Consider the following 26739-nt stretch of genomic DNA (forward strand, 5'->3'; position numbering starts at 1 on the left):
CTATGTTTAATGTAGTTTTCAGTTCCATATAGTTTTACAACTTAAAAGATTTTAATCTATATGGAAATTAAGACAGAAACTAACGCACTTCCCTCCTCTATGACTTTCCACACGCTACTGGTGAAAGTATGTGAAGTATTGCCATAGGAAGAGAGTTCTGCTGTACGCCACCTGCAACTTATTTCGATCGCCAATTCTCACTGTAGGCGATCCACACACCTCTGATCACAGTCAAGGAAATATGAGTATCCGATTGGTGTAATGTATTTTCCCGCAAAAAAAAAAAAAAACATTTCAAGTTCTTTCCCCCCCCCCCTCAAAAGCGATTAAAGTGTTCCCAAGGAGCATTCTCATTACCTGAGGTTGGCGAGTCTTTTCAGGGGGATTATTTCCTCCCGTTATACAGGTTCTTATCTCATGCTAGTATCGCAGACACTGAAAATGCTCCTAAAGTTGTAAAGTGAAGGCGTGAAATGTGAGTACCTCTAGATTCGGTATAAGCGAAAATCTGATGCAGTCAGAATGGCACCTGAAAGGCAGCAGTGATTTCAAAAGCTGACCCTCAACAATGCATTCACGAACGATGACCTCAAATGATGCAATTATTTTTTTCTTCCTAAACAATATTATTTATATTTATAAATTAAACGCAAGTATATCTGAACTTTTCTGGTGGTATCATATGAACATTTTTTGTTCTGTTTTTACTGTAGATTCTGGACTCGTTCTCGGGCTACTGAGGTCGATACAATGTGCATTTAGTAAATATCTTGAAATCATTTACAAGCCACTAGAATTATTAGAAAACATTAAACATTTAAAAACACTGAATTGGAAAGTTAAGGGTCGAAAACCTCACCTTTATGAGCATTATTGAACCAATTAATTCGAAAAATGGCGCTATGCCATGATTGTACTTAGTTAACCCCGTAGATTGTTCGAGTTGTTTGCAATATGGCGTCTTATCGGTGAGTGTTTACAGTGTGTATGCATGAGGTTGCAACCTACATTGTTTATATTACTTCAATAGTCTTAAACTTAACAGAGTTAAAAACTACAATTAACACAGGATCATCTAATACAGTTCCGTTTGGTTGTTGTTACTCTTAGGAAATGTTACTTTTCAATCTCATTGCGGTGTTTTGGAATCTTGAGTGATCAGCGTGAGGCAACTGTTGACCGTCATTCTGACCGAATAATGCTTTATGTTCCGCGATAAGGAAAAGCATTGAATTTCATTGTAATGCAACGTTTGCGTATTTCCTATGTTAATCGGACGCTGTGAAATAATTCTTTTTTTATTACTAGTATCTGGTGAGTATTTCGACGGAGTATTATAATTTTGTTTACATTTTATGAGACTGTCTTCATCCGTGAAACCAAATATTAAATGGACCACTATTTAGTTGTGTTATTGATATCACGTTGTTCTCAATCGTCATAAAAATATTAAACTGGTTCAAAGTTAATTGGTATATATCTTCATCTACAGTCTTTGTGTGTGAAACAAAGATAATGTATTAATAATTTTGACTTGTTCAAAGAAAAGATAAGTGTTTCAAGTGAATTGAATCTGAATCGATAAGTGCATTTGATCTTTATTCCTTTAAGTGTTGTGTTTCTTAGACAAATATATTTCTTTTTAGAGACCTCTGTATTAATAATGTGGAAGTGAACAAGAAATGCAGGTTACCTGTACCTGTCTCTAGATAAAACGGCATGGCAGATACCAGACGCCGTGTGAAATTGTATGCACTAAATGCTGATCGTCAGTGGGATGACAGAGGCACTGGACATGTGTCATCATCTTATATAGACAGGCTGAAAGGCATGTCATTGCTAGTTCGTGCTGAATCAGATGGTTAGTAAATATCGCAACTTATTAAATTAGAATATTCAATTTTATTATTTTATGATGCTGATTTTACAAATATGTAGGATGATATGATGTTATATGGGAAAGTACAACAACTGTTAATGCCTGAAAAAACTTTAATTGACTTGTTTGTTGTAAACTTCCTTACAGTATTACGAGGAGGTTCAAAGCTAAGAATAGTATGTTTATTTTAATTGGAATTTGTGTTAAAATTCTGGTATGGTTGCAAAAATTTTTTGTCTATTTTTGATCACAAGTTTAAAAATCAAGATTTTACTTAAAAGTAATTCTTCTGGTAATTTCAATCATGTATGTTAACTATACGTCATGATGTGCTTACTAGTTTTTGTTGCTTTATATATGCAACATATTTTATTGGAAAACTATGCTGGTTTTTTACAATAAGATATTAGAAAACTTTTTTTTTCTTTTCTGCAAGGATAAATTAAATCTTCTGTCATCCTAGTTTGAGGTATCCACTAAAAGAAGAGAAAAAAAGAAGAATGGGACTTGGCTATTAAACCTTTTATAAATCTATTATGATAATTTTAAATGTATGAGCATGACAGTAATTATTGATAAAAATTTATTTTACATGAAACAAAATTAATAGAGTTAAGAAGCAAGTTTCCTTATGAAAAATTATCTTTTTATCATCTGAAGAATTTGAACTTTTATATTTAATTGTTTTTATATATTTATTTTATTTATTAAATTATTAAAAAATAGAGTGGATTGTTAAAGTTAACATGACTGTTAATGAGTAATATACCTTTTCATGTGAAATAATATTTAAAAGGTTAAAAAACATATTTCAGCATTTGGAAAAATTGTATTTTATTATGAAAAAATTGATTATAAATGGTTATTTGAGCTTGTTATATGTGATAATTTATTATATATATTATCAAATAAATTATTTGATTAGTTGTTAATAACAAATCCAATGCTGGAAAGTGGTAGTAATTTTTTAAAGAGTATAAGCAAACTTCTTTCCATGATAAATTTAGCGCCGTCAGGTTTGTGTATGTTATGCATGTCATGTCTAAAATGGAGTATTAATACCTTATCATAGATGTCATAGTTCATATCAAAATTTAACCCCTAGCATAGCCAGAATTTAGTTTTGTATCAGGATGCTTAGCGTTTTTTAAAGGTGCTTATTTTCATTTTTTTAAAGCCCTTAAAGGTGCTTTTTTCATGGATGTTTTTAAAAAGTGCTTAATTTTCCCTTTTTCTAAATGAGATTTTTCCTTTCCCATGTTGTTTTTCGCTACGAATTATGCAAAAAGGCACTGTTGAAGTTTTTCTATTCAACGTTTTCGCAATTAAATCAATCACAATCCATTTCGGGTTATTGTCAGTCCGTAGCGTATGAAAACGCCATTTGTTTTACATGATTCAAAATTTCATGATATTTGACGATTGTCAAAAACAATGCCATAAGGTTTTTTTAATTATTTTTTTTGACGTGACGGTTAAAACAAGATAAAACCGTCAATTATCAAAAACTTTCCAACTCTGCCTAATTGTGATATTTATTTTAAAGTCCTTACTTTTTGTTGAATAATTTGGCTACGTGTGTATGGTTTTCCATCCATTTTAATAATGATATAAACCTCTTTTTCTTTTTTTTTATTGGTCATACAAAGTGCGTGCTTACTTATTTTGGAGATTAGAAGAAATATATTTGATTTCCAAAGTCAAATTCACAATTAAAATACGATTTATACAAGGTAAAAGATTACTATAGGTGGAGGCACCTAATAATTACATATTTTCTGACTCCAAGGTCAGTATCGTAAAGTGAAATGTTTGTTATTTTACAAATTTATTAACAACTGAATCATATTTAACATGTTAAATTAACATTTATATGAAATTGCGATTTTGTTTTCAGAATCGTTTCATTTCAAAGATAGTTCTTATTTATAAACATCATTAGAATTCCATTTCAACATCCTTAGCCCATTGTGGCACATACTAATATTTTACGTATTGCATACAATTTACCTTTTACCTAATTTACCTTTTGTGTGATCATGGTGTCCACATCAATGCAAATAAGTATCAAACATTTCATTGGGTGACTGGCAAACATTTTCCTTGCAAAACTCTCGTTCTATCTGTCTCTACATGACCTCGGTTGTATTAATATCTCCACCAGTCTCAGGATCAATAAAATTCAAGGAATGATTGACTGATAGATTTTCAGAAAATCGGGTCTCTGGTGATATTTTCTGGATAATAACTTCAAGCCAAGTTAATTTCATATCTGCTACAACATCAAATATATATATATCACTCACTCTTCTTTCTACCATGATTATATTTTCCTTTACCAAACTTTCATCAGTTTCTGCAATCATTCCAGGATCTCCAGTCATTTCACTCATTTGTCATATTTTTATATATCAATGCAACCTTCTCTATAAAAATTACATCAATCAACCATGTTTTTTCTTGATCTCTCATTCCTAAGAAAATTTTCTCCAGTTTCATACCCCCACAAATACAAAAATATTAAAATCTTAACCATATTCATTTTTCTCTCTTCTACATTTAAACATCATTTAATCACATTCGCCATTTTATCACAAATACAGAGTTGTCAAAAATCAAGCTAGCATTTGTAAACAAAGCAGCATGAGATAAAATAAAAGTAAAGCTTATGATAATTTTGTCACTACATTTTTTAATGTTTTTACATTATATTAATTTAATTTTCTTTTTATTAAACTATTCATAATTACTGTCATAAAATATGAATACTGTAGAAGAAAGAGTTTTGTTAAGTTTTAATTATTATTGGCTGGAATTGAAAACAATCCTACAATTACAAAAGTAAAAATATTAGTTGATGCAGTATTTCCAACCCATGACTTGAAATATTGTGGCTTCTAAGAAAGTCTATCTTGAAAGAAAAAAAGGCCAATTAGTGACCAGTGATAGCAATTTTCTCTCTTTTGTAATTAAACATCATTATTTTTCATTTTATTTTTTTAAGGCTTATAATGAGCCATGTAAAAGAATACAGTAAATACCTTTTGATTGAGTACTTTTAGTTTTCACAGGTCCTTTATTTTCACAGAAAAGCCTGGTCTTTGAATTTAATTTTGTTTTATAAAAAAAGTGGAAATACTTTAAATTTTGTCTTCAACCTGGAAAAATCTTGCAACATGGAAAATAAAAAATTTTGAAATTAACAATAAGTAGCTAATATTGTCCTAAAAAAATTATTTAATATGCCTTTTTATTATTTCTTGTAAAAATTCATCCGCAACACCTGTAAATTTTTTTCTTCTGAATTATTGTAAAAATTAGAATAATTTAAAAAAATACTTTTTGATTCAAAAATATTTGTTTCATATTTTTTCTTAATTGTGACTGCATTTGCAGTTAATTAAGAGTTTTTCAAATTGAGCTTTGAGTAGAAATTATAGTTTTTAATTTTATTAGCTATCTCACTATAATCTTTTTAATCTTAATATAGGAAGTATTTGCGACTCTTAAAACTACATTTCAATGAAACTTTAAGTTGTTCCAGTTTTTGGACAAAATATTGCTTTTACTTATCTATAATTTATGTATTTGAATGCTATGAGTCATGTCAACATGCCAAACCTTCGACAAATTTTGTTTTATACAAAATTAAATCTTTGACATATTTTCTAATAAAATGCAAACCTTGTTGCTTATTAAATCAAGAAAATATTTCTGGTGGAATATTGCTTTGGGTAGTAAAAAATTTTATTGTAACTTTCTTAAAAAACCTAGAAACCTAAAATTAAGTGGAGAATCTGAGTTTAATCTGTGCAATAAAGTGGTTTAAAACTCACCTTCTATGTTTTGCTAAAACAATTTGTGTAATGTACATTTAATGCTAGAAGGTTTTCATTTTTATTATGTTCTCATATTATATATTTTAGGTTCTGTTCTTTTGGAGTCTAAAATTTTACCAGATACAGCTTATCAAAAGCAGCAGGTAAAACTCTTAGTTTTTAAATGGTTATTTTTAAATATGTTTCTTAATTTGTCCTCATTTATGTTACCTCCTGTCTTTTGTGACATGTCTAATAGTTCCTATCAGTCAGTGAATGATAGCATTCGATTGATTCAAACTGCTCTTCATCAAAATCTAATAACATTATTTATATTAAGAAAAAAATGTGAAACATACCAAGCAAAAGTAGCAATGAAAAAAGGCATTGATTCTAGGACAAACAACAAAACTTAGCTTATTGCTTTGGTATCTTTAAATATCAACTTTTTCTTGTATGCATAGCTATATGATAATATAATTTAGTTTTTTGCTTATAATTAGGTTTTTTATTATCCTTAATAAGTTAAGTAAGTACAATATAATGTTAAAGTAAATGTATGTAAAAGCAAAAATTATAATTATACATATCTTTATAGATCATCACAATAATGTATGTTTACTGTGCTCTTAGTTAATAAAGCATGAGATTTTTTTGATGGAGCCTTTTCTAATTTCTGATTTAAAGGAAATTTTTCCAGTGGGAAAATAATAAGAGAAAATTTTATGTTGACTGTATTTTTATCCTTAATATTTCTGCATTATTTTGAATTTTCTTTATTATTTTATTCTCTTTAATCATGATGTATGTTTTAAAGCATAAGAGTTAGTTGGACTTTCAATGTACATGTTACAGATGCAATGTTCTTTTGTGAGAACATTATCTTCGAAGTTATTTACATTGAAGGCAAACCTTAGATAGTTTATTTAAAATTATATAATAAATAAAACTAAGAAAGGCATAGTAACTAAATTAGGCTAAATAAAAATCTTAATTAGTCTTAAGATTTTAATTGAACAAAATTGATCTTAATTGCATTGTTTTCAGGCATACATTATTTTAAAAGCTAATTTTTCACATTATAAAAAAAAACTTATAATTTTGAAAGTTATTTTTTAATGAATTTTGATAAAAAATATATTTGAATTGATAATGTTAGATTAGTATCTATGAAGGTTTTTCCATCTTTTTGAGTTACAATAATCATATTTACTCTTTATTTTAGACAATTTTTATAGTAAATTAAATTACATAGATTAAAAACTTGGAAGAACAATTCTGTAACTAAAATCGTTCCTTAAAAAACTGTTAAACTCAGAGTAATCAGTAGAGTCCAGCAAACTAAATATTCATCGGCTCCATTTTGCAGAATGAAGAAAAAGTTATTTTGCATAGTGTGAAAGTTTCATTAAAACCTATTCACTATGCAGTTAATAGTTTGAATCCTAAATTTAATGGTATTAATTTTTTAATCGAAGAATAAGTAATTATATCAGAATCCATTCACCAATTTGTAGCATTTGTAGAAGTCAGTAGTGGAAGTTTTATTGGAACTATGTGAATCTTAGGACAAAGAGATTGTTTTTCTTTATTTTGAAAAACAATGCGTTCTTATGTCTGCTGAAAATGTTAATTCTGTAACTTGGTGAAAAGAACAGGTATCAAGGTATAGTTGGCTGAAATTGCACTGATAGTACTAACAATGCCATCAACGCAGCAACAAAATGAAGCTTTGGCACTAAAGCTCAATACATTTGCCGGAAGAAAAAAAATGTATCCACTGAAACAAGTGAAAATAGAGCGTTTGTAGCCAATATTAAACTACTAAAGTTGAGAAACTTTGAGCTTGTCCGAGTTGCTAAGTTGATTCAGAATTCATTTTTATGTCAACTGATGAAATAGTTATGCCTATTCTGAGAATAATGATAATGAAAAATAGAATAAAACATTCATGTTAATGTAGATTTTTTTTTCTAATACAATTTGTTTTCATTGTTGACATTGAAAAGATCAAGAAAACATGTAACATTTATTTATTTTTTTAATTTTTACATTTTACCAGCTATGCTTACATAATATGTGGTCAATGTTATTTGTGATATCTTCGTCATAGTGATGGTTAAGATTTCTGAAGGTAATAATTATTTTACTTTTCTAAATGTAATAGGAAACACTTATTGTATGGTCAGAGGGTGATAATTTTGACTTGGCTTTGAGTTTTCAAGAAAAGGCAGGTTGTGATGAGATTTGGGAAAAGATTTGTCAAGTAAGTTTTTCCTCTTATATCTTAAGAAATTTCTACCAAATTACTCATAGCTTTTTGATGATCTTAAATATTAATAAAAATGTGAGAGTAAGTTATTGAATGGGCTATCTGACAAAATTAATCCAATTTAAACCACAATAATCACATATAAATAGAGTTTCAGGCTCTAAGAGGCAAACATAACAGAGAAAATGGCATGTTTAAGGCCTAATCTAAAAGAATGAAATATCGGTTATTTGCTCCAATTCCATCATAAATCCGTGCCCTATTTTGCTTGTTTTTATAGCAATAGTAGCAAATGTCCTTTTTTAAAAAAAAGAACGAAAATTTGTCTTTGATTTATAACTTTTAAGTAATCTTATTGTGATGACTTCATCATTACTTTTTTGAAAGTTATTTCTATAGATTTCCATATATTTTTTTAGTATTGTGACATGTATGTCATGTCATTTCTTTGGATAAAACCTTCATTATCAATGAAATCAAATTTTGAAAAGAATCACTCCCTACAGAATATATTTAAATATTTTTGACATGATGATTTACTTTAAAAAAATCAATTGGTGTTAATCAATGATTTAAAAAAAAAAAAACTAAGTGATTTTAATCGTGCCTCTGGTTTTTGGATGATGTGCAACTACTAATTTAGTGAGATATATATTTTATGCTATTCGATATATTTGATGCTCTGATTCATGTGCTGCTCAAAACCCCAGTATTCTGTATATATACAAAAAGTTTAATTACAGTAATGTGCGAACCTCTTTATTTTGATTTTAAAAAAATTTTAAGGGTGGATTTTTTTTTAAACGTTTTAATTTAAACTATAGATGAAAATTGTATTTGCATAATTTTATTTTTAGTTTATGTTATTGATTTCCCTTTTTGAAATGTTTGTGAAAAGTATCCTTTTTTTAAAAAAGTTTTTAGGAGAAAAGCTCTATTCAAAATTAACAATTTTTCAGTTTAAAATTAAGCTGTTATGAAACAAAGATAAGTAATTTTATGTTGTAATGTTTTAGGTGCAGGGGAAGGATCCATCTGTGGATGTAACCCAAGACCTGGTAGAAGAGTCTGAAGATGAGCGATTTGAGGATGTGACAGATTCCGCCCCTCCCATTGAACTCCCGGCTTGTGAGCTTAGTAGGTTGGAGGAAGTGGCAGAGACTATTAGCAGTTGTCTACCCTCTCCTGCTAGGCGAGAAAAGTTAGCTATGATTTTAGAATCAGAGAACTATGTTAAGAAACTTTTAAAGATATTTCATATATGTGAAGATCTAGAAAATTTAGAAGGACTTCATCAATTATATGAAATTTTTAGGAATATATTTATGCTTAATAAAAATGCTCTGTTCGAAGTGATGTTTGCGGACGATACAATATTTGACGTTGTTGGTGCTCTGGAGTACGATCCTTCGACTCCCACGCCCAAGAAACATAGGGATTTTTTACGCAATGTGTCTCATTTTAAAGAAGTCATCCCCATCTCCAATCCAGACCTTATAACAAAAATTCATCAGACATATCGCGTCCAATACATTCAAGACGTGTGTTTTCCAACTCCATCTGTGTTTGAAGAAAATATGTTGTCTACACTTAGTTCTTTTATATTCTTTAATAAGGTGGAAATAGTTACAATGATACAGGTAAGTCGTAATTCAAAGAACTAATATAATAATTTACTATAATTATATTATAGTTTTTTTCCCCTCATGTTATGTATGTTGTAGATAAGATGGAAAATCCTGCTCTTTGTAATGTGCCTGGCTATTTCAAAAAGTTTTCAGTATTTTTCATTCAGCCTAATATTCTCTAGCCTTATTCTATTATCTATTGCAATGAGTCTTTAAACTTTTACATTAATTTCGAATACTCATAGTTCAGTTAGTCTGATTTATTTCAGGCCATTATATATAAGCCTAGAGTAGTGAAGACTTATTGTAAAGAGCTTTATTAATTTAAAACAGCTGAGCAAATTAAGGGCTTGTAAAAAAAGCAGATTGAAATTAAAAAGAAAAGTATTTTTAAATTAAATAAATGTCAGTAAAACAAGCTTCAGTGAAATGTTATTTCCACTATTACAACAGTAAGTACTGCATAATATAATTTTCCATAACGTTTATGGTGTTTTAAAAAGTTACTGATCTGGGAAATAGCAAATAAATACAACATGATTTGATTAGAGTAAATGAAAATTTTATGTAAAAATATGCAACATCGATAAAAATAATTCATTGAAATGAAACTAAAAATGTTATTGATTATATCACATAGTGAAAAGTTATTGATTATGTCACATGGTGATTAAAAGTGCTTGTGATCTAATTTTTAAAATTTAGAAATTTACTCCAACACTGTATTATCTGGGATCATAAAAATTTGCAAAAAAAGTGGGAATATGACATTGATTTTGATAATTTTTATCTGGGGAGGGGAGATGTTTGCAATTTTTAAAAAAAGTTTAATTACTTTTTTAAATATTTCAGATATTTGCTCATTCTAAGGCCCAAATGATTCTTTGCAGCAAGATGGCATATACAGTTTAAAATTTTCACTTTGCTGCTAATGTAAGACCCTTAAACTGTGGCTTTTTTATTTTCCTTGAAGAAAAAGCTTTGAAAAACCTTGTTAAAAGATGACTGTGATACGAATAAAATTTGAATTCATTAGGGTTGCAATGCTTGCAACCTTAATAAATAGAGAATGAATATATGATTGCCAATAAAAATGTGTCAAAGTGATTGAGAAGAAGAAAAAAATCTCCAAGCATCGGGTGTGGGTGCATAACAAATTAATTCCAGTGTATATTTTCTGGTAGTATTTTTATGACCATGTCAGTTGCCAAAAATGGTAAAATCACTGTCGATTCCATATCTAACGCTTTTGTAGAGATTGATGATCTACGAAACTTAATTTATACATTGTCAGGGTTGCCACTCCGCAGGGAAAACCAGGGAATTTAATAATCACCTAAAATAACAGGGAAAATGCAGGGAATTTTGATATTTTCTTTACAAAATGGGAAAATACAGGGAATTTTATTTCTTATTTTTGTCTTTTATAAAATGGTGACCACTCAAAGCGTTATTTATCAGATGTTTAACCATGATATTTCAGCTATACTGAACTATTTCATTTACTATAGCATTATTTAAGTATGTTCAGGTGTTTTTCCAGCAATTAAAACTAATAAATATAGTTAGCCCAACAAGAACGTGGTAATTGTTTTCTCTTAATATATTGTGCGTAATATGTACAAGGAAAACACAGGGAATTTTTTTTTTCCAGATTTGAGTGGCAGCCTTGATTGTGCTATTCAATTATTATAGTTAAAAGTCCAAAAATCACGATATTTATTTATTTAATAAATTATATAACAGTGTAGTTTATTTTATTGTAACTTGTATGTGAAGCGACTGAATGATAATAAATGCATTGAAATTACTTTAAATTTGTTTTTGATTGGTATTCAGTAATTTTATTATTTATGTAACAGTGTGCAGCTTTTTTACATCAAAAAGATAAGACACTGAACTTTTGTTTTTAATTCCTAGCACATGTAGAAATTTTAATAACATAGGTTATTGATTAGTGTTAATATATTTTTTCCCTTCTGGTTTTTTAGGAAGACTCAAAATTTCTCACAGAATTATTTGCTCAGTTAACTGATGAATCCACTGATGACCAAAAAAGGAAAGAACTTATTTTGTTTTTAAAGGAATATTGTATGTTTTCTCAAACGTTACAGCCCCAAAGTAGAGAATCTTTTTTCAAGGTAAATCGTCCTTTTGATATTAATATTATTATAAATAAATAATATTAAAATTGAACCACATGTTATATTATCAAGTACTAGTGTACCCCACCAAAGGAAATATTTATAGACATATTAGGGGGTACACAATGTGTTTCTATAGGTTACTATTAATGTATATATACAATAGTGTTAAAATGAGAAAATCCGCAGTCAATAGTAAGTATTAAAACATTACCCCCTACCCCTCTCTTAGTGTAGTGTAATGCAAGAACCACCAATGACAACATTTTAGGAATTAAATTTTCATAATCTTTAAAGTAAGTAAGCAAAATGAGATTTCCCATTCACTTAGTCTGCACTTGATACTACTGAGCACCCCTTTTTAATATGTTTTTATTACCCAACCATTGACATTGGTTGTTTACTATTCAAACCACAGACAAGCATTTTATATATTTCATGTCAAAGTTTCCTTAATGTAATTTTTTTTTTCAATCTCAATCTGACATACTTATATATTTATTGAAATTCTTGTACTCAATGATAATTTAGATTAAAATCTATTCATTAAATTAAAATGTACATTTTCATAGTTTACCATTATAGTTGATCCATCAGAGTTGTAATTTATATTAAAATGTGAGGTTTAGCAAAGCAGGATTTACTTTCTTTAACCTAAATAAAACAATGTGTTATCTGAACTTTCAAAAGGAAGTTAGTCTATCAAGTATGTAGAAATAAATTGGACAAAACTAGTTATAAAGACATTTATTAAATCAAGGTAATATTTTTATAAATACAAAACTAGTTATAAATTTACTTAGATCGAATGATAAACCAATTTAATAGCCCTCTATTATATTTTTGCTTTTATATAAAGTTTTATTTATCTATTTTTTTTAACTGGTGTTTCATTGTTCTAGACATTGTCCTCTCTTGGGGTTCTGCAGGCACTTGAAATAACATTGGTAAGATAATGTTTATAATTTTATTTTTTATTTACAGTAATTTTGTGGCTATGTTTGATGAAAATGATTTTCTTTGTTTAGAGCATGGACGATCCAGCCATAAAATCAGCATCCACAGATATATTATCTTATATTGTTGATTTCAATCCGTCCATGGTTAGAGAATATGCCCTACAGCAAGTGAACAAACAAGAGGATGTAAGTTTATTATAAGATTTAAATTCACTGTGCGTGAGAGCATTTTAATTTGTTATTTCGGAATTAATACTATAATTATGTGATCATAATATTTAGTTGCAATGCAAAGATGTATTAAGAGTTATGTGAGGGCAAAATATTGCTTTTATCTATGATTTATATGATAGTGTATAATGAAATCTGCGCTTTACGCCTTAGTTTAGCAAAGTTTTAAATATAGTAAAGTATCTAGTAATGTTTCTTTAAAATAATATTTGGCATATTTTCTATTAAAAAGTAATTATGATTGCCCATTGATTTAAAAAAATTCTATATTTCTTAAGAAATGTTGCTGTTTTCGACTGTTAAATTTAATAAAATGTAATAGTTGGTATTTTTCTAAAGAAGGTTAAAAAGTCATAAAAAAAATTATTTCTAAATTCTTTTTGTACATAATTCTTTCAGATTCCGACGAGCTATCTTATTTAATGAATCTGTTATCACCATGAACAAATACATTTGTACCTTAAATTTTTAGTTAATATTAAAAGTTATTGATAAAGTTAAGTACCCATGGTTAGAGAATATACCCTACAGCAAGTGAACAAACAAGAGAATGTAAGTTTATTTTAAGAATTAAATTCACCGTACATGAAAGTATTTTAATGTTATATTTCAGAATTAATACTATAATTATGCGATCATAATATTTAGTTACAGTGCAAAGGAGTGTTAAAAGATATAAAATTGTAAATAAGACATTATTATCAATGATAATCCTGTGGGTTTTTTTTTTAATATTTATTTATGTAATATTTATTTATTAATATTATGCTGTAATGTATGCAGGTAAGGAAGTGGTGTATTTTTGGTAATTCTTTAACAAATTACAGTTAACCACTTTAATAATAACTCTAAAGTGAGGTCAAAATATTGCTTTTATCTAGAATTCATATGATTGTGTATTATGAAATCTGCACATTAAGTCTCAGTTTAATAAAGTTTTGAATGTAGTAAAGTGTTGTGTAATGTTTTTTTAATATTTTTTTTTTTAAATAATATTTGGCAAGTTCGATTTTAACAATCTCTCTTATTTGATATGTTATTCCCATGAACAAATACATTTAAACCTTAAATTTGTATTTGCAGTATGGTATTGTTAATTTCAAAACAACTCTAAACCAAAAATAGAAGCATAATATGAAATTTTTTCGTACGTCAAAAACTAAATTTAAAAATTTCTCTGAAATATTATTTTTTTAAAGCAAAGTTATTATTTGTTGGAAATAAAGACAATGCAAAAGCTGTTTGATTTTTTATTGATTTTAATTCGATAAATGAATTAACAGATTATATTTAAATGATACAAATATAGTTTTTGAATAAAGTTCCTATTAAAATTGGATATTTAATCTAAATTGACATTTAAATTTAATTTATAAAGATAATATCAAATGAAATCTTTAATTTTATTTTTTAATGTGTTTCAAAACTCAATTTAGCAGTAATTAATAATTTTTATTTTTTAATAAAATTGTTTTGTAGTTGTATAGTTTTTTCTTCCATTGTTCTGAAACCAAAGATAAAGTATAAAAGAACTACTTTAATTACTCATATATTAAGCAGTTTAACAAATTTTAAAGTAATAATTTTACAATTGGTTTTAAATTATTCCAGAGATTTTGTTCAGTTTTATTGAATATTTTTAGAGTTATTGAAAGAAGACAAAGTTTTTTTTTATATATATAAAAATGTCCATGGCTCTGTAAATATTAAAACTAGATTTACAAGATTGTGTGTAATTATTGCATATAATAACCAAATAAATTGTTACAAGTTACAAATATTTTGCTACAATTTTTGGCATAAGATGTTCAAAAACACTATTTTCCATTTGTAATTTATTTTTGGTCCCTCAAACCTCTAAATCTTTAAACTTCATTAATAAGTATGAAAAATCGTGTATCCTAAAAGCTTTCTATAATCATCAAATTATCCTTTTAGTATTTTTTGAGAAACATCAAAAAATATGTTAGTATAAAAGGATTTCCATTATTTAGTCCAAACCCTGTATACTTATGATATTTGAGGCTAATTTTTCACATCAAATAGGAGAAGACAGAAAAGCTTGTTTTTATTCATGACAGTTGAGAAATCGTCAATTTTTTATTGATTAATTAGTATTTCTAAAGTTGAAACCTCATACATTATTTTGTCTTTAGTCATGCTTTTGAAATATGTACCCATAAAATTAAATAATTTCAAATCAACAATAAATGAAATATTAAAAACTAGTTATGTATTAAAAGCAAAATTAAAGGAGAAAAGTTTCATGGGACTTAAAAACTGCTAACAATACTCAAGTTATTTTTGTAATTAGTACTACTGGTTCTATGGTAGTGGATGTTGTTTTTGTTGGTACCTATAATACTAATTTAGGTACTGTGGTAAAAGGTTTTTCACACCCTCCTTGAAAGGTATAAGTACTGGAAGAAATTTCTTCATCACAATGAATTTTGACTAAATGAGTTGCCCTCAACTAATATTGAGCTAAAAATAATATTGATTGTAATCAATCTATTTTGATGGGATGAGATTTTTAATACATGTTTTGCTTAATCTAAATGTGTAAAGCCTTTAGAGAGGCCACAAATATTAATTAAAAAAATTGGAATTGTTTTAAATTTTATTAATTGTATTTGCATATGCTTCTCAGTTTTGTACTTTATTTTTATTCATATTGATTTATTGATATTTTATTTTTTCCCACCATATGAAAAATGAGTATTCAGCTAGCTAGCTTTTAATTTGCTTTTACTTTTTTTGATTTGTATTTACACGCCATATATTTATCTTACATGTTATACTAGTTTCTGTTCTGACATATTTACAAATTTTATTTTTAGGACCAACTTTTGTTAAATATCATAATTGAGCAAATGATTTGTGATCCAGATCCAGGTAAATATTATCGTTAGTTATTGATTAAGCACTTTTTTTTTGTGTGTGTTAATAATGTGTTTGCTAAAAAATAATACTCGATGTGAAATGTTGTTGCTTGAAATAACTTATTTTCTTTGAGCGATCTTGTTTTCTTTCTGAAAGTAAAAGTTCTAGTTAATGGCTCACTTTCATTTTAATTTTTTGTAATTTATTATTTATGTTGTTATAACTTTATTATTTACATCAATGCTAGATAAGTAAAAGACTTATTGTGTAGGAAATCTTTCCACCCCTCTTTTTAAACTTTATTTTTGAATTTTAAAAGTATGGTATGGTATTGATGTTTATCTATTAATATTTAAAATATAAGTTGCAGTTCGTATTTTTGAGATTTTAATGTTAAAATTAATAACAATTAAATTAAGGATATTTTTGACACTTTTTGTTTTCTTTTTATTTTAGAAATGGGTAGAGCTGTTCATCTCTGTGGCATCATAAAAATCTTATTAGATCCTGAAAACATGTTAGCAACTGTAAATGTAAGTTTACTTATTGAAGGGCTTAGTGTTGTGTACATTAAGTTTTGCATTTTAATTTTTGATATAAAGATGAGTAATGGAAGCAGTGATAGGAAAAACAGTTTTTTGTAGTTAACTGCAACTATTTTTTTAAAAAATAAGCTGCTTATAAAATACTTTCTAAATGTTGTTACTGTAACACTAGTATTAAAAATTAAAGTAAAAATTCATAAAAATGATTTAGAATAATATTTATTTAAAAAAAAAAACATTAAATTCTTGTTTATATAAGCTAGCAATAAGTACTATTCATTGATAGTTACAGAGCTAAATATGTTTTTCTGATGGATTTGTGTAAGATATTGTATCAATTAAATTCGAAAATATGTTTAAGCATTTTTCTTTACTAAACTAACAATATATGTAGATGTTTGGGCTTATTTCAAATGTGTTTTTTTTTTTGTTGGTATTGTATTGTGCTACACACTGCTGCTTTTTTTAAAAAATTTATGTCTTACACTACAAGCTAAGAACAAATTGACTACAGTAGTATTTTTTAATTTGTAGATCACAGAATGTAAACTGCTTCCTTAGATCATGGTTTTATTTTAATTTTCTAATAAAATTCCCTGCAAATTCATTAATATTCTTATTATATTTTTTACAGAAATCTGACTTTCTGAATTATTTCTATAAGCACTGTATGCATGTGCTTATAGCACCCATGTTGGCTAACACTACAGAAGACAAACCCAGTAAAGGTGCCGTATTTTGATTATTCAAGTTGTAATTGCTTCTGTTTCTAATTTTTAAACTAAATTTTTCAATAGAGACCCAGAAGTCTTACAAAATAGAAGGGCTTTATGTAAAATAATTGTTGAGATGCCCCCTCCCCTTCTCAAGATGGATTTTTATCATTTATTTTCAACTGTTATTTTATATGTTTTGTATGCCACTTCGTGATATTTAGTGATCTATCACTAATGCTTGGCCAAATTTAAAAGCTTTTTTTTTTTTTTCAGTAACATTTTGAGAAGTTAAACTGACTCTCTTCCCTCGCTTAAGCTTTCGAAAATTCTAAACCCATGTGAAAATGTGTGGTAGCACCATCATAGCTATTATGTTAAAAACTGTAATGCAAAAAGACTTACTAGGAACAGTGTGTTTGCTAATTATGAAAGTCATAAAAATCACGTTTTTCTTGATTAAAGTCATGAAATTTTTTCGTTTCTAATTCAAGGAGTGATAATAACTCAAACCGGAAATGTACATGTCATAATAACAAAACATTATATTAATAATTTCAAATTTTGTGAGAGAAAAAATAGGGCAATGCAACTTAGATTTACGTCGGCAACCTTTGAAACCAATCATGTCGAAATCAGTTTTCATATTAATGTATTAAAGACATTACAATTTTAAAAACTGTTGGAATGTCCAAAACATTGTGGATTTACAATGGAGTTGTTGTGAACCAAGTGTGTCAAAAAGTGAATACTTAAATTTGAAATTGTGTTCTCTAATAACTTGTTCAAAATATCAGTTTAAAAAAAAAAAAAACAATAACCACCCAAAAAGAGACAAATGGCATGGGTTTACAATAGAAGCATTGTTGCATCAAATAGCAGTAATTCAAATTCTAAATTCTTTAGTTGTAATAACATCGAAATTCTGGAAACAATGTGTAAATCATCGAAAAAAGTTTATGCTGATCATGAACTTGTTGTCAAATGTGAAATATGTGAGTAACTATAAAATCAGATTAAAGGCATCAAAATATGAAAGGTATAAATAAAAGATTAAAAAATGGTAAATTTACGAAATGAATCGTTAAAAAAAAATAATAAATTCTGTACGAAGCGATACGATAAACTATTGGAACGAAAGAAACGATTAACTATTGGAAACTATTAAATCTTCCTAAATTGAGCTTGTCAATAAGTGTTAACTCTAATTTAGATTTCGTGTGTCGTACCGTCTTATTATTGAAAATATCAAAATTTGCCTGTCGATGGTTAATAAAAGGCACTTTTTGCAAATCCTGTTTAGAATGAAGTCTGAATAAAAGCTAGTTGAAAAAGCTCTTAAGAATCATTTGGAAGCTTTGGATATAACTCTTATTGTGGAAGAAACTAGAATTTTTAGGCTAATTTTAATTAAAGTTTAGTGTTCCAACAAAACTAAATATAAAAGCTTAAATTTGCAATATTAAGTAATATAATTGTACAGATTAATTTGTTTCTTGAAAGAAAATGTTCTAATCTGAGTTAATATTTTTTTTTATCTTGTAACATCTTTTTATTATGAGAAAAGCTAAAGAAGAAATGATAATTTTAACTGTTGGATGATAATTAAAAGATTTGGACTGTTTTGAACTGTTAGATGATAATTAAAAATATATCGTGTAATTAACAAATATATCATCATGTAAAGGTTCATATCAAAATAATACCAAACTTAAACGTTTTATAGCACAGTATTATTTTTTTATCTAATTGAATAATGAATAATTTCAATTAAAAAAACATGTCAACATGTCCCTCTGTTAATCAGCAATATATTTGGTTGATAGTTCATCAAAAGTTCATATGTATGTAAGTTTTGATAACATTTAAGTGAATAATTTTTGTAAATAATTCTTTTTTTTAAAAAATGAATAAAATGTTTAAAAAATGTATGAAAATATGTTTAGGAGTCAACTTTTTTTTTCTTCCTGGCATCTAGAACACCCTAGAATATTTCTGTATCAAAACTTTTATAACTTAATTTTTCAGTAAAAGACTAATAGAGGGAAAAAGCTTTATGTAAAATATTTGTTTTATGGCTCTTAAGTTTGATGAGATGGCTTATATGATATGAATAAGCTTTATCTTACGAGGCCTAACATTAAATCCAAGGTAACTGCGCGCATTTATAAATTAAAAAATGTATGAAAATATGTTTAGGAGTCAACTTTTTTTTTCTTCCTGGCATCTAGAACACCCTAGAATATTTCTGTATCAAAACTTTTATAACTTAATTTTTCAGTAAAAGACTAATAGAGGGAAAAAGCTTTATGTAAAATATTTGTTTTATGGCTCTTAAGTTTGATGAGATGGCTTATATGATATGAATAAGCTTTATCTTACGAGGCCTAACATTAAATCCAAGGTAACTGCGCGCATTTATAAATTAAAAAATGTATGAAAATATGTTTAGGAGTCAACTTTTTTTTTCTTCCTGGCATCTAGAACACCCTAGAATATTTCTGTATCAAAACTTTTATAACTTAATTTTTCAGTAAAAGACTAATAGAGGGAAAAAGCTTTATGTAAAATATTTGTTTTATGGCTCTTAAGTTTGATGAGATGGCTTATATGATATGAATAAGCTTTATCTTACGAGGCCTAACATTAAATCCAAGGTAACCGCGCACCTGGAAAGTCATGAATTTCAGTATTGAATAAAATTTGTCATGAAATATCATGAATTTTACTATTTATAAAATGTCATGGATTTAGGTCTCCAAAATATCTCATTTTTAAAATGGAATCCTCCTCCCCCCAATTTCATCCTGTTCCAAATATCTGAATTCCTAACCAAATCATCACTCAGTCATATTTTATTAGAATATAAAATGATTTTATCATGTTCTTTAAAAATTATGGTGTTCTTTCAAAAAATGAAAGAAAAAACATTATTTCTAGAGCGAATTATCTTTTAAACTTCTGTGATTTAAAAAAAATTTTATTTTATCAATTTTAAATTTTAGTTGAAGCAAACCAGTCATGGGCAAATTTTTTTGATTCCGAAATGAGAACAGAAAAATCAGGAGTATTTCATTTTTTTCTGATGAACAAGAAAAGTATATTTAGAATATAATTCTGCAGGAAAAAAATTTTTTGCTTTTGTATTTTTTCAGCTGTATTGTTTCAACTCTTTCTTTACTCTGTTTTTTAAATTTAAAATCTATAAATATGAAAATGCAGAGAATAACAGTTTTGGTTATATCTATCATTTCAATTAATGTTATTATAATGCTTTTTTAAATTTATTGTTATGTTATTGTGGGAGAAAGTAGTAACACTTCGTTAAGTCGTGAAAAATTCTTGGAATTAGTCACGAATTTGAAAATCTAAAATGTTGCAGATACCCGGTAAATCACGTCATTTAGTTGAATTTTATTTATTTGTAAAAAATATTACAAAATAAAAAATTTTGTGGATTGTAAAAATGTATATAAGACTATATATAAGAAAATATAGTTAAGACTACGAGTAGGGGGGGGGGGAATAGTTTTTTAGGGAAGATTTTTCTTAATTTTTTATGTTATTGTCATTTGTTTTCAACTGATATTTTACATATTTATATCTTTTGTATCAATCGCTAATGCTTTGACCAAACAGAAAAGTAATTTTGTTTTATTAATATTTTGAGAAGTTGATGGATCCAAAGGGATCCCCTTGCCTAGTTTGTGGAAATTCTAGGCAATCATTTGTGAAAATATGTAGTAGTCGAATGTTCTAGTCTTAAATGGGTGGATGTTATGGTTTCTGATACTGTTTCAAAGTTTCACTGTATCTGGTGTATAAATTTGTAACTTTAGCATGAAGGTCATTGTTGTTGAAAACAAATAGTTTCAAAATATTTGTGTTTTTTAAAATTTATTTTCAAGTTTACAAAATTTTTAGTGTTGCGAGTGATTAATATTGCCATCTTTCAGAAGACAGTCAAACTGCACAGTTAATGGGTCTAATATTGGAATTGTTATCTTTCTGTGTTGAGCATCATACCTATCATGTAAAAAACTATGTAATGCAAAAAGACTTATTGGGAAGAATACTAGTGTTAATGAAGTCCAAACATACATTCCTAATTTTATGTGAGTAAAAAAAATTTTTATCTCTTTTTTTCCTTTCATTGTGAATGAATATTTTGTATATTGAAGAAACTTTTTAACTGAACAAAGGCATCATTATATTTTGGTGCATTGAAATAAGAATTATTTTTATTAGAAACTCTGATAAATTATATGACAAGATCAATGTTGTCTGGCGTTTTTATGAAACCTTCTGTTATTTTGACAACATTAGACATGATTTATAATTTATCATACCTTACTGTTATTTAGACAGCAATCTTTTTTTTTTTTCTTTTTGAAAAGAGAGATGGATCTCACTTCAGTTTTACATCTGTAATCCCAGAAGAGGATATTTTATGAGGAAGTTTTTTTAATAAAGAACATTTTACAATCATCACTTTTACTTATCTTTTCTTGGATTTTGCTATATTTGAATCTGTATTGATGTCTTTATATATATATATATATATTTAAAAAAAAAATTTCACTTGCAGGTGCTCTTAGATTTATGCGCAAAGTTATAGGCATGAAAGATGAATTCTACAATCGATATATTATTAGTGGTAATTTATTTCAACCTGTTGTAGAAGCTTTCAAGAGGAACAATGGCAGATACAATCTTTTGGATTCTGCTATAGTTGAAATGTTTGAATTTATTAAAGTTGTAAGTATAGATTTTTGTTGATCATTATAAAAAAAAACCTAGTTAAAAGGTTTATTTTAAAACTCAAGAAAAAGTTCTTATTTTTACAAATAGTTAGTACAAATAGTATTTTTTTTTCTAATTTTTAATATGATTAAATAGATTTTGTTAAATAAACTGCCACTTACTTTAATTGCTTGTTGGATATTTTTATGCTAAAAATTACCCAACAATTTAAAGCAAATTTATAGTGTAAATAAATATATAACACAAAACAAATAGTTAATAATATATATGCAGATTTCTTATCTCTCTTCAGTTTATTTTTAGATGTTTATGTGGATTTCACAATACAAGCAATTTTTTCATTAGGTGAATGTTTTTTTTTCTTTTAGGAAGATGTTAAAACATTATGTGGCCATGTAGTGGAGAGGTATGGAAAGATATTAGATAAAGTAGATTATGTTCAAACATTCAAGTCTCTTAGGGTTCGCTATGAACAACATTTAGATAGAAAAGACCGTACTGGTTATGTATGCAATGAGTAAGTATTTTTCTTCTTCATTCATTGTCTCATTCACTTTAAATGCATCACCTGAACCTCTCATTATTTTTTACAGTGTTGTAAACAATATCAACTTACTTCGACGAGATATTCAGCGAATGCAAGACGAAGAGGAAATGTGGTTTAATGATGAAGAGGAGATAGAAGATGAGCCAGTGAATGAAAACAATAAAGATTTAGATGATGAATTTGAAATAGGACTAAATAAAATTCTCGAAAAAAGAGGTATTCTTTAGCATCTTGTTTGGATGAAAATCTTAATCTTTGGTTGCAGATAATTTCTCTTTCCTTTTTTAATAAGTATTTCTTGAACGTCTGATACTTTTGATTGATACCTAGATCGATTGTTCTCTCTTTTCTTCATCTTTTTTTTTTTTTTTCTTCCCTCTTATTTGATTTATGGCTTTCAAATGTAATTTCACCCCCTTGGATGAAAATTTTTCATAATAGAGCGTTCAGATTTGACAAGTGTGCCATATTTGTATGTAGAATTTGACATTCAAGTATAAATTTACAGCTGAGAAAAAAAAATTGCTGTTGAGTCATTCCGCAAAGGCGGCAATGTTTGAGTAACACATAAATATTTCTGAATGATAAAATTTCTAAATGATTGAAGTGTAATTTATCTGCAGCCAAAAAAAAATTTCATTGCATCTTAAAACTGATTAATCACTCCCTTTTTTGTTGAAATTTCTGAATATTGTACTCTTCAAATGTTTTTACATATTTTTGGATTTTTTCTTTCTGAAGTTTTTAGGTATGGAGATCAGTTATTTATTTTTGTAAAGTTATGAGTTTTCAATAACTGATATTTTAAGAATTAAATAAAATGAGCGAATTGTAGCCTTTTTGCAAAGCAATATAAGAAGGGCAAATTTCTACAAAACAAATATTTTACAATAATTAGTTCCTTGTAAATTTATTCTATAATGATATAAATAAAATCGTAAGTATTTATTTATTTATTTATTTTTTACTATTAAAAAGAAATAAATAAGAAAAATTTTGGGGTATGGGTACTTGGTTTATTTATTAAATGACATTAGCCAACAGTTGATGTAATAAATTATTCATTTATCACCTGATTTACTTGGAATTTTAATTACCTAACTGTAGTTAATTTTCATAGTGGGACATTTTTAATAAGACATTGGCATATTTAATCAACAATTTAAGATAATGTTGTCCTAATATTATCTGTACTTAGTGGGACATGGTGCGTAGCATTTTTAAAAAGAGCTTATTTTCGTATTTAAATGCCCTTAAAGGTGCTTTTTTTCATGGGATGTTTTTAAAAGGTGCTTAATTTTCCCTTTTCAAAAATGATAAAAAAAAATTTTACCGTGTGGATTTTTGCTGAGTATTGTGCAAAAGCGCGGTTTTCATATTGTTCTATTCAGCATTTTCATAATTCATTCAACCACTATCCGTTTCGGCATACTGTCGGTCCGTAACATATGATCGAACCCATCGTGTTACATGTTTGATGAAATACTTGGGAGTCTGCGTGTGCGTCTACTGATCTGGGTTCTGTGAGATTCTTGCACTCTCATGTGCAATTCTGCTACGTTTTGCAAGATATTCTCAATATTAGGCCTTATTTTCCACCCTCTGATATCGAACTAAAAAATCTCTTGATTATTTTATAATTGTTTTTATATTATTTTATAATGTAATCAAGAAAGGAGTTCTTTGTCAGAGACTAGTTATTTTATCATGATCATGTAATGTCTTTGAATATTATTTTGCATTTTGTTAGTGTATATAGTGCTTAAAAAAATTTTTTGTGTCCTTCAAAAGTACTTTAAAGATGCTTATTTTTTGTTGAGTGATATGGTTAAGCACCCTGGTGCAAAGCAAAAATAAAAATAATGCATCTTAAAAAGGATTTAAATAATTACTTTATGAAAACAAAAAGATTTTTGTGGTTGTTTCTGTTTCGTTAGTTTTTATTGATTTTTAATTTTTCATAAATTTGTACTTGCAGCCCGAAAGGAAGATGGAAAAGAAAATAAAGCTGTTCCTTTAAGGTCATTTTCACCAGTGTTAAATAATAGAAGAAGCAATAGCCCATCCAGTATAACACCTCCTCTAAGTCCAACTGTTGAAGTGAAATCTCCTCAGCTAACAAAAAAGGTAAATTTTTATTTCATGCATATCTTATAGTATTCATACTGAGCTATCGTCAACTTGACTCTTAGGGAACTATAAAAGAGGAGAAAAACACACGAATTAACAATGAGATTCAGTGTGTCAAAAAGTGCTTATTAAAAGTCAATGTCTGAGATTCACACTAAATAATATATTTAAAGTATCAAAATTTTTTTGAATCTCTTGGAAATTGGTTTTCCAATAAATAAAGCAAAATTTCTAAACTAAGCCTACATGAATTTAACCTCAACTTGGAATTGTTGAAACAATATTAAAAAGTAATTAAAGTTACATAACATATTTAAAATATTGAAATTCTAAAAACCATGTGTAAAATGAATGGTAATAACTCTTAAAAAAGTGATTGTTCTGACTTCTGATGTAATTGCCTTGAATCTAATTATTTGATGTGATACAAAATATACTAAAAATATTAGGATTTTAAAAACCAAGAAATTTGTATATTAATAATCCTCAATAAAGCTTTACACAAGTCTAGGTGGATTAACAAAATCATTTCAAATAACAGTCCATCAAAAATTGATAACTTGAAAGCATTAGTATGAACCACGTGATTTTCCAGCCAAGTGTTCCAACAGTGTTAGACCATTATGATTTTATGTTATATAGGGATGTATGTATATATAGTTTTTTTATACCCTAGAGATTGAATGGTGAATTTATTTTCCAGGGAGGATTAGTCGATTATCCAGATGAAGATTCTGAAGAGGAAGAAGACGATGATGATCCTTCAAGTACACCTCCAACAAAGCGCCCAAGAGTATCTTCATAGCATATTTTTTAATAATTCGCACTTGCCGAAATCACACAAAAAGTTGTACAGAATCGTTTCCCAGTTTTTAAAATCGAAGCAATTTTGATTCATCATGAAATTTCTCGAAGCTATTCTGCTGCCCTCTTCATCACGTCAACTGCCATCTGTGCCTGTCGGTCCACTGATGCCAGACACGAGGAAACTCTTTTTAATCAGAATAAATTCAATAACAATCCAGTGGACTCAAGTTATGTGTTGAAAAAAAATAAAACAGTGGAAGTTTATGATTGAAGTAGCTATGTTATTATAGTACATGAAATAATTTAGTTATTAAAAAAAATTGAATTGTATTAGAAATGATAATTCAAAAATTGTATTTTTGTTATTAAGTTTCCTGTTAAAATTTCCTGAAAGCATTCTGCAAAATTGAGGACTTAGTTATTGACTTGACAGCGCAATGATGGGAAGTTGCTTAAAATTGATGTCTTCAAACAATAGTTGCCTGTTTTTAAATATCACTTTTTTAATTTTAACTTGCAACTGAAGCTACCTCCTGTGAGCTCATTGTAAAAGAAAAAAGTTTTGTTTAAAGGTTTACCACTGGCAAGTTATTTTTCTATGCCCCCCTAACCCTCCTGTTGCAAAAAATATTCGAAGGGTTTTTATATTATGTGATAGCAAAGAAAATGGATTTATCGATTTTACAATCGTTTTTTGTAATCCAAAATTTTTCCCCTTTTTGTTCAATATTTGTACAGTGTTTTTTCTTTGCAGTCGAACACATACTCTCATTTGTAAATTCAAACTGTTTTTCATCATTCATGGAATTAGCTTCTCATCAAAACTCATTACATGGGTAAATCGTGTACATAGGTTATGTATGGAGTTTTTATTAAAGAACATGGTCATTAGAAGTTTGTGTGATCACAGGTTGTCATGCATTATTATGTGCATGTTGTATATGTTTGTTCTTCCATAATGTCTTGTTACATAAGTATATAAAAATTTAAAAAAAATACAAACTATATATATATATGTAATTAGTCTCTTTCATTGTTTTCTCAAAAAATCAAATTTAATTTATTAATTCCCATGCATATGGGTGTTGAGTAATAAATACAAAAAGACAATCATTTTTATTCTGATTGGGGGTTATAATAAAAAAAAATGTTCTATGATAAAATAATTTTCTTTCAGTAATAATTTTAAAAATCTTTTTGCATTAAAAATATTTTAATATATATTTATTATTTATTTGTCTAAGAAATAAAATTTTTAATACTTTTGCAATAAATAAAAATCAATGAATAGATTCAAATAAGTGTATATTTGATTATATTTTTTTAAAAAATAAATTGTAAATTACGTAAAAAAAATTTATTATTACCTATCAGAATTTTAACGTCAAGAATAATGTATATTTACATGCGTTCCAACTA

The 26739-nt window shown here is 27.4% G+C and overlaps 1 protein-coding gene across 4 annotated transcripts; it reads left to right on the forward strand.

Moving 5' to 3' along the window:
• The first annotated feature begins 524 nt into the window (after nt 1-524).
• flfl (serine/threonine-protein phosphatase 4 regulatory subunit 3 flfl) lies at nt 525-26340 on the forward strand. Of its 4 annotated transcripts, none has more exons than XM_043046379.3 (17): nt 525-968; nt 1647-1861; nt 5806-5861; nt 7865-7963; nt 8986-9609; nt 11589-11738; nt 12644-12688; nt 12770-12886; nt 15772-15826; nt 16271-16347; nt 16994-17087; nt 21029-21187; nt 21661-21830; nt 22205-22353; nt 22430-22599; nt 24362-24510; nt 25217-26340. In XM_043046379.3, the coding sequence occupies exons 2-17, from the start codon at nt 1720-1722 to the stop codon at nt 25316-25318; spliced, it is 2358 nt and encodes a 785-aa protein (XP_042902313.1). In that variant the 5' UTR covers nt 525-968; nt 1647-1719; the 3' UTR covers nt 25319-26340. The 4 variants fall into 4 exon arrangements, with proteins under 4 accessions (XP_042902313.1, XP_071034049.1, XP_071034045.1 ...); XM_071177948.2 differs by having other exon boundaries at nt 21032-21187; XM_071177944.2 differs by having other exon boundaries at nt 941-1314.
• Nucleotides 26341-26739: the final 399 nt, after the last annotated feature.

Source organism: Parasteatoda tepidariorum, chromosome 3 (assembly GCF_982258835.1).
Source record: "Parasteatoda tepidariorum strain Cologne lab strain chromosome 3, Ptep-v5.0, whole genome shotgun sequence".
Lineage (NCBI taxonomy): Eukaryota > Metazoa > Arthropoda > Arachnida > Araneae > Theridiidae > Parasteatoda > Parasteatoda tepidariorum.

Excerpts from the sequence above, each read along its gene's own strand:
- flfl (XM_043046379.3), top strand. The coding sequence starts at position 1,720 with ATGGCAGATACCAGACGCCGTGTGAAATTGTATGCACTAAATGCTGAT. Across the intron at positions 16,348-16,993 it reads ACATGTTAGCAACTGTAAAT|AAATCTGACTTTCTGAATTA; the intron begins GTAAGTTTACTT and ends TATTTTTTACAG. Across the intron at positions 17,088-21,028 it reads AGAAGACAAACCCAGTAAAG|AAGACAGTCAAACTGCACAG; the intron begins GTGCCGTATTTT and ends GCCATCTTTCAG.